The sequence below is a fragment of the Morone saxatilis genome, unplaced genomic scaffold (assembly GCF_004916995.1).
Source record: "Morone saxatilis isolate NCDOM2014 unplaced genomic scaffold, NCSU_SB_2.0 Contig12, whole genome shotgun sequence".
NCBI lineage: Eukaryota > Metazoa > Chordata > Actinopteri > Moronidae > Morone > Morone saxatilis.
The window spans coordinates 19,891,006-19,898,944 of record NW_023339674.1 but is presented as its reverse complement, the minus strand read 5'-3'; the positions used below and the strand labels follow the sequence as shown (position 1 = coordinate 19,898,944).

General features: G+C 41.0%; 2 protein-coding genes across 3 annotated transcripts; both read left to right on the top strand.

Annotated features, from left to right (window-relative positions):
- Positions 1–574: 574 nt before the first annotated feature.
- On the top strand, positions 575–3,236 carry si:dkey-86e18.1 (uncharacterized protein LOC557342 homolog). Of its 2 annotated transcripts, none has more exons than XM_035654018.1 (5): positions 575–731; positions 932–972; positions 1,066–1,140; positions 1,245–1,431; positions 2,350–3,236. In XM_035654018.1, the coding sequence occupies exons 1-5, from the start codon at positions 665–667 to the stop codon at positions 2,907–2,909; spliced, it is 930 nt and encodes a 309-aa protein (XP_035509911.1). In that variant the 5' UTR covers positions 575–664; the 3' UTR covers positions 2,910–3,236. The 2 variants fall into 2 exon arrangements, with proteins under 2 accessions (XP_035509911.1, XP_035509910.1); XM_035654017.1 differs by having other exon boundaries at positions 1,242–1,431.
- A 1,687-nt stretch (positions 3,237–4,923) lies between these two features.
- Positions 4,924–7,462, top strand: faslg (Fas ligand (TNF superfamily, member 6)). The gene is made up of 4 exons (XM_035653701.1): positions 4,924–5,327; positions 5,962–6,004; positions 6,114–6,176; positions 6,558–7,462. The coding sequence occupies exons 1-4, from the start codon at positions 5,049–5,051 to the stop codon at positions 6,974–6,976; spliced, it is 804 nt and encodes a 267-aa protein (XP_035509594.1). The 5' UTR covers positions 4,924–5,048; the 3' UTR covers positions 6,977–7,462.
- The last annotated feature ends 477 nt before the right edge of the window (positions 7,463–7,939 follow it).

Below are 7,939 nucleotides of genomic sequence, written 5' to 3'. Positions count from 1 at the left end.
CCTGATCGTAGGTCTTGACTCTCTTTCTGTCAATCAATATTTGATTAAGGACAGCAGTAAACTTGGGATTTATCTTTCTGAAAAACAAATGTGAATGCAGTAATGATAAAAGGCTACATGAGAGGCAAACCTTTAACTATATGTTTCATTTTATTTTATTTTTTATAATTGCTTTGTGTTATTTCTACATAGGCTACTACGACGGAGTATTAGGGCCAGACTAAGAAAAACAATTATTTTATTTTTTTGGAAATTAATAAAGTCATAATATTACGAGAATAAAGTCGTAATAATAGAATAATAATGTAATCGTTTTAATGAGAAAAAAGCTTCGATAGTTATCAAGATCTGACATGAGCAGCTCAACCAATCAGCAGCCTCAGCCTGAGCCCAGCAGCCGCTGTTCGTCTTTATTCTGGTAATTTCCCAAAAAAATATATATTTTCTCTTAGTAAGGTCCTAATACTCTGTCGTAACATAAAAAGCAGAAAAAAGAAAAAAACTTTCCCAAGTGTTTAAGTGGACTGTTGATGACGTCCGGCTCTCGCGGTAGTTAGTAGGTAGTTCACGTGGTGGCTACTACTATGTGTCACGTGACATTGTTTTGTCTGCTCGGTCCTCTCTCTCGGTCTTTCGGTCCTGTCTCTCTTCCTGTGGAGTTGAAATGGCTAGAAACGAGGAGAAGCAGCAGGGGAGACTGAACAGACTGTGGCTCCAGAAGGAGAGAGAGGGTACACTGTCGTTGAATTCATGTTTGGCCGCTAAAAACACCCTGCTGCACACAGCTAATGCTAACCGATAGTTGTTACAGTAACACTGGTTGAAATGAGAAAGAAAAGCCTCAGCTAGCGTTCAACATGCTGCTCAGAGTAAAAACTAATCTCTTCAATGCACCTTAAACTAATGTTTTCTTTCAACATTTCATGTACAGAGGGACGGCTCAAAGATATACATGAGCGGAGACCCAAGCTGGTACTAAACAACGTTATAAATGATTATCATTATGTTAGTTAACAATCAGTGCCACTCGGACCAGCTTGTTACAGCCAACATTTGTCTTCACAGTCTTCTCTTAATTCAACTTCCTCTGTGAAAAAGTGGATCCCCAGCATCAAGAATGAAATTGAGTATTACTTGCAGGTAAGTGACGTAGTCATGTGTAAAATGGATATTCTAGATGGTTTCCAGTGATAATGAACCCCCTGCCCAATGTTTAATGACATCTGTTTTTGCCCTCTCAGCAGTCGCAGCTGTCTCATTACCCAGAGAGGAAGATCGCAGAGTTCCAGCTGCACATTGAGGCTTTAGAGAGAGAGTACAAAAGCTTCATCGCCAAACTACGAGTCCTTGACCCCTCCTGTAAACAGAAGCCGTGGACTCCTCGGGCATACTGCAAGAGGAGAGCAGACACACAAGAGTCTGCAAGTATCGGTCAGTGTGTTTGATTAATGTTATACCTAATGTCATACAGACAGTAAAAACATCGTCCTGTTTAGACTCTCTTTTAAAGAATCATAATCAAGAGTCTTTTTAATCCACATAAATATTAGTCAGTATACAGGTGAAGGTTGTGGGCCAGGATCACACATTGCAAGTTACCAGAATTACAAGTAGCTTCAGGCTTAGCTTAGTTAAATATCCCAATGAAGAGTTAGAAACAAATGGGAACAGGTAATGGGAATGTTGGGAATATTGGATGACAGCAAGATGCCAAGATGTGACTTTGTACACATAGAATGGATGTTAGATAACATCTTCAAGTCAGTAAATTGAAAATATCAATTTCAGATTCATTATGTATTTGGACATTTCATTTTTATTGGGCTCTCGTTTTGGGAAACTCTTCATTCTGCCAGCAGCTCTGTTCCACCTGATTCTAGAAACTGACCTAAAAAACAACGTTTGATTTAATTTTTTTCTTTTTGGAAATGCAACAATTTGTATTTACAATAATTTAGTATTCAGAGCTTCCAAGACGCACATGAAGGCAGTAGACTCGTCTGTCAGATAACTGAAGCAGGAGTGCCTTGGGAGTGCATAAAATTGATTAACTACTGGACCCAATGTGTGATTGAGAACACTGTTTGGAGTAGTTTTATTAAGTTTCCAGAACTTCAGAGCTTTGCATAACCAGGTGGTGAGACAGCTTCTGTCTACAAGCCTGTACACACAATATTTTTTTCTAATTATTTTTGGGAACGAAAAGACCTACAAGAAAACATTATACAACTGTATAACCTTAATTTATTACTTCTAATGTCCTTTTATATGTTTCTGTTTCATTTTGGATGAACTGTTCCTTTAAGACTGACATTTCATCTCTTTGTGTATCTTCACTCTCACTTACAGCGAAAAACCCTCGGCCCTATGAGTCACCTGATAGTAGCATTCAGTGCAGAGATGGTGAAAGTGAGTTTGCCTGCAGTTGGACAGGATGTCGCAAAACCTCAGAGAGACCTCTCAGCATTTCAGAGACCAGGTTTCAAAGCCCCTTCCCCCACATCTCAGGAACCTCAGAGACAGTCTTTACAGACCAGGACCAGCCCCTCTCCTTCGATCATACGAGGCTGGCGGTGGCCGCTGCTGCGTTCAGGGGGCCATCCGCTCAGACAGGGTCCACTCAAACACAGAGCCTAGCCAGGGTGCTGCAGTCTGGCCTGCCAAACCTCGTTAACGCTTCATTAAGGCAAACATTTTCAACCCAGAGCACGGACACAGAGAAGGATGACAAGGCAGCAATGGGATCTGTCGTTGGACAGAAAAGCGCCGCCCAAGACCGCAAGTCAGAATGTGAAGCAGCAGAGAGGATACCTGGGAAATCATCCAACACTGGGACAACAGAGGGGAGGGCAGGTCATGTCCTGGGACTAGACTGTTATTCTTCTTCTGATGAAGAGTGTGACACATGATGTATTTTGATATAACTATATAAATATAACGCATAACAATGAAATGTTTTATGGATCCTCTCATTGCTTGGTGTTCATTCAGAAGCTCCCTGTGGTGAACGGTCATATGGACACAAAATTGTTAGCACAGCATATTCATATAATGAGGCCTACAATTTCTGTAATATTTAAGATGTGACAGATTTTTGTAAAAATGTAACTTATTCTTCCCGACACAAGGACTGTGAATCCCGGTTTGTCATTATGTCATGGAGGGAAGCTCAGGTTTGATATTGAATTAAAGCCCCTCTCTGAGCTGCATAAGGGAAAAGCTATGTTTGCAAAAAAGGTGTGAGTAATCAGAAATTCAATGTAATTTTCAGGCACTACTCTATTTGTGCAATCAGTCATCATGACCACAACTACCTCCATTATGCAACAGAAAGCAGAGAGACTGTGTGAGAAACCGACAGTTATTGGTAGAGATACTTGCTGAGTCAGTGATTCATTTTAGTCTCATTACATTAACTAGAGCAGCAACACCGAACACAGCCTGGTTAGACCCCAAAACCCCACCCTCCCACTGAACCTACTGTGTACTGCCACTGATGCTGCGAGGACCGCTTTCAGCATGACACTTCTGGGAAACAGACACATCAGCTTGTAGAGTGCAGACACCATGCACAGTTTATGGTTAACTTTGACGCAGTTACCCTTTTAGTTAGAGCTCTGAATGCACACTGCAAGGTGTGTTTCCCTTTGCCTCTGCAGGGGCCTGGAGAACCAAAACGAAACTTATGCAATAGTGGACGGAGCAGAGGCCTTTGCATTTACCAAAATACGCACAGAAAACCTAAATTAACATTGCAATTTACAACAATATACAACACTGACTTCGCTTCACAAAGAAGCTGTTTGCCAAAGTTTTACTGCATGATATGGCACTACTGCAGCCCGCTCGGCGGTACAGCTAGTTATTTCTTGCAACTTCTTTCCAACCACATAGATGGGACATCTAGATGGGACATCTATGTGGTTGGAAAGATGCCCTTTATCAAAAACTACCAAAGCCCACTTAACAGTGCCAAATTATATTAAACATATCTCTATCTTCATTAAGCTGATGATGTGTGGAAACTGTTGAAACCACAATGAAGGAGGAGCGTAATTGCTCTGTATCCTAGGAAACAAACCCAAAAATGTCAAAAAAGACCACAATGAAATTAGCTCCTCACCGAGCTGTCAGGAAAGCGGTGAGCATGTTCGGCTTTCCTGTAAGCTCATCTCTGAGGTATTGGTTAGGGTTAATTCTCACCCCTGTAAAGTATCGCTGTCTCTCGCTACCAACTTCTTCACAAGCAGCCAGCAGGAAAGCAGACACATAAGTTCTTTTCATGTGGCAGCAGCATCTTCCCACTAAGAATACACTACGTGCTATTGAAACTGCTGTATCACTGTTTACTAACATGCTGTGCCTCATAAAGACTAATATGCAAGAATAATACATTTGAATAATAAAGCAGTTTTGAACTGGTTGAATACTATATATATATATATATATATATATACATAATATAAGTTTCAGGAGGTGGTCCAGATTTGAAGAGGCACAGTGACACCCCAGAATGAAAGAAGAAATTGCATTGTGAAACATTAAAAAGTATCTTACTGGGCCACATGTCAGGTTGTATAGAGTCATCTAAAAAGCTGCAGGTGACTATTCATGGTTACTCAATCTTTTCCTTTCGTGGAATTTGTGAAAAGGTCTCACTGCATGACATGATGGTGGTTAGTGAGGTTGGGTCAGCTGAAACCTCTTCCTTAAGACCTAGGTGCAGTTTTAAAATGTGTTGCCAACAGTGCAAAGACAACATTGAACTTGAAAAAAAAGTGTGATAAAGTTCTGTAGTTATAAATAAATGCCATACAGCAGTGCAGATCAAAAGAGAGTGATAGATGGATGGGTTGATAGTTTCTTGTGTGAGTTTATGATAAGTAACTTGTCTTCAGTCCACAGTATGATGTGGGAGGGACGTGTGGGTGGTTAGTCTTGACAGCTGAAGCTTGGTTTTTTTAAGTCAGAGGTACAAAAAGTAGACACCTCCTTCGTGCAGAGGCAACAGATGCACAAACTGTTTGTCTCACGGCAGGACCTGCACCATGAGCTGTGACCAGAGCTACCCATTCCCACAGGTGTTCCTTGTGGATGGAGGCGGAGGTCCACAGCACTCCACCCAGCCACCGAGTCTTGTACCCTGCTGGGCCTTCCCGCCTGCCCAGGAGAGGGTGAGGAGCCGTGGGAAGAGCCGAGGCTGTATGGGAGTCAGCACCGGGGCTGCCCTGGTCGTGCTGATGTTATTCCTGCTCGTGTTCGCGGCCCTGGGATTAGAAGCCTACCAGATCTTCAAAATGCAGAAAGAACTGAGAGAGATTAAAGAGGTAAGGGTCCACTGAGTGCGATGGACAGAGATGAATTCGGTGATTCTCTACTGAATTAATAAGCTAATAATGACTATGGAAGTGTGGAAATAGATTTGAGGTTGAAAACAGATGTGACAGTAGGGTGCAGAATATTAGAAGCAGGTCAAAAAGTATTTAGTGATGACTGAAAAAGTAAGTGAAGTAATAATTGAGCAGTGGATGCCAATAAATAATAATGTCAACACTAAATGTATTACTTTGTGTGAAATGCTTGCTTCATGTACGGTTTTAATGGGGGGAAAGCTGAAAAAAAAAAGGTGTGAGTTCTTGCACCTTTGCTGGGGGGTGTTAGGGAGGTGTAAGGTGGGAGAGTGGAAAACCAAGCTGGAAAGTTAACACAGCACTGCAAAGTTTAATAATTAATTTGATACTTTGCCATCAGTCAACAAGAGTCCATATACCTCAGCTCTGCTCTGACATTTAAAAAGCAAACCAAGGACTTAATTGTTCCATCTGTGGTCACCGGTCCAGTGAGACAGGATATCCTCTCTCTCTCTTTCTGACTTCTGCTGAGAGGGCTCGCAGAAGATTGCACCGCCTCTCATGTGATGTGGTATTGAGGTTCCTCTGTTTCTCTTTTCTCTCACTAAAGGTGAAACCTGAGACGGAGTTTAGTGTGCCTCAGAAGCAAATTGGTAAGTGTAAACATGTTTCCCCACACACAAATTATTCCCAACATAAAGAAAATGTTCCCAATAAAGGAAAAGAAGAGGTGATGTGACTCTAATCTGACGGCTTTTTCAGGTATCTATGAACCTCAGTCAAAAGAAGAAGACAAGGATGACAGACCTGCAGCACACGTGATAGGTAACATAACATAATAATAAAAATATAACCCATACTGTGAGATACTCTATTCTACATAACAGAGGTGGCTCTAGAGAAATATTCATGGGGTGGCACGAGGGTGGCCTGGAGACTTTAAGGGGTGGCAAACAACAAATATAAATATTTTGGAAAAGCCCACAAATAAGGATATTTAAACTCAAAAACATTACATTATTGTGGCACATCAGAAAAACATTGAATAAAAATATCTATCATTATAAATCAATAAATTGTTTTATCTCTGAATCTTTACATATTTTCCCTTTATTTTAACTTAATGTGTTAAATTTGACACCAAATTGAGGTTCCACCTGTGGTCTACATAATAGACTGAACGATATCATTTCTGTCATTTTGCAGGGCGTATTGAAAAAGACAGATTCTCCAAGACTTTGCGATGGGAGTCGCAGGCCGGTCGGGCGTTCACCTCTGGAGGAGCGGCTTACCGGTTTGAAGATGGCGCTCTGCAAGTCAACGAGACCGGTCTCTATCACGTTTACTCACGAGTGGAATTGATCTTTAAGGGTTGTTCCCCTACATCCTCGTTTGTTCACACAGTGTTTGTGAGGAGAGAAGGGCGTCCCTCACCTCTGACCCTGATGGAGGCCCACAGAGCAGGTTTCTGCTCCCAGCAGCTGGGACACGCCTGGACCACAGAGAGTTACCTCGGCTCCGCCCTGCAGCTGCAGAAATATGACAAAGTCCTTGTGAATGTATCGCACCCTAATTATCTTAGCCATGCACATTATGCCAACTTCTTTGGTCTCTACAAGGTCTGAAGAGTTGGGGGTGATTGGCTTTTTTTTTTTTTTGCGTGTGTATATTAATTTTACTCCACTGAAAGAATGTAAACTGCTGTCTCAGGCAGAATCTTACTCATCACTTTACCCAAGTGATTACTATTCCTGTCATATATTAACTGCACTGAATATCATAATATGAAATGGTCTTTAATGTCAAAGCCAAGAGAAATATTTGCTTTATTGCCAGCTTCGGTGAAGTGAATTGAAGCAGTGTCCACATATACATAAAAAAGTATTGTGCCTTTTATACAAGTTGATAGAGTCAGTTAACACTAATGTGATGATATAGTGGTAGCATCTTTAAAAATATTTATTCTAGTGTGGATCTGACACTGTGTGCTTATAAAGTTAAAAGGTGTTATATGGTGGTTGTTTTTAAGTAAATAAAGAGATAATTTAAGTTGATTTTCATTTTGTGAAACAAGGAAATGTTTTTGGTGATGATTCAATCTAAAAAGTGTTGTATTTTTGAGTAGTCTGTCATGCCATAAACACCTACATGAGTTTTGTTCATGACCACTGGAAAGTATTGAGATAAAGACACCTACTCGAATGGGGTTCTCCTCCTGACAAGGAAACTGATTTCCATATATTCCACTGAGGTGCAGCAGAAGTCTAACACAGAGGCTGATTTGTATTTTTGTGGATGTAGTTAAACTCTCAAAAGTAGCTCAAATGTCAGGAAGAAAAATACTTTTTTCCTTGATTAAAAGTTTAATTGAGTTTACAGACCACAAGACAGTGCACTTGCAATGTTGCAGTTTAACACCCTCATTGCAGTTTCTTTTTCTGTACACCACAAACATTCATGTTAGTTGAATGCGAGAAGATGTGCAGGCTGGGCACAGATGGGGGGACAAAACAGAAGCTGGTTTGACGTGCGTTTCCTTCCTGTGTGAAAATCACGAGGGTCTTGCCTGTGTGCAGGTCGATTTTTGT

What these genes read in the sequence shown, in the direction of transcription:
- si:dkey-86e18.1 (XM_035654017.1), top strand. Translation starts at nt 665, where the DNA reads ATGGCTAGAAACGAGGAGAAGCAGCAGGGGAGACTGAACAGACTGTGG. An exon ending in GCTCCAGAAGGAGAGAGAGG is followed by an intron (nt 732 to 931) that starts GTACACTGTCGT and finishes TTTCATGTACAG; the next exon opens with AGGGACGGCTCAAAGATATA. An exon ending in AAATTGAGTATTACTTGCAG is followed by an intron (nt 1,141 to 1,241) that starts GTAAGTGACGTA and finishes TTGCCCTCTCAG; the next exon opens with CAGTCGCAGCTGTCTCATTA.
- faslg (XM_035653701.1), top strand. Translation starts at nt 5,049, where the DNA reads ATGAGCTGTGACCAGAGCTACCCATTCCCACAGGTGTTCCTTGTGGAT. An exon ending in AACTGAGAGAGATTAAAGAG is followed by an intron (nt 5,328 to 5,961) that starts GTAAGGGTCCAC and finishes CTCTCACTAAAG; the next exon opens with GTGAAACCTGAGACGGAGTT. An exon ending in TGTGCCTCAGAAGCAAATTG is followed by an intron (nt 6,005 to 6,113) that starts GTAAGTGTAAAC and finishes CGGCTTTTTCAG; the next exon opens with GTATCTATGAACCTCAGTCA.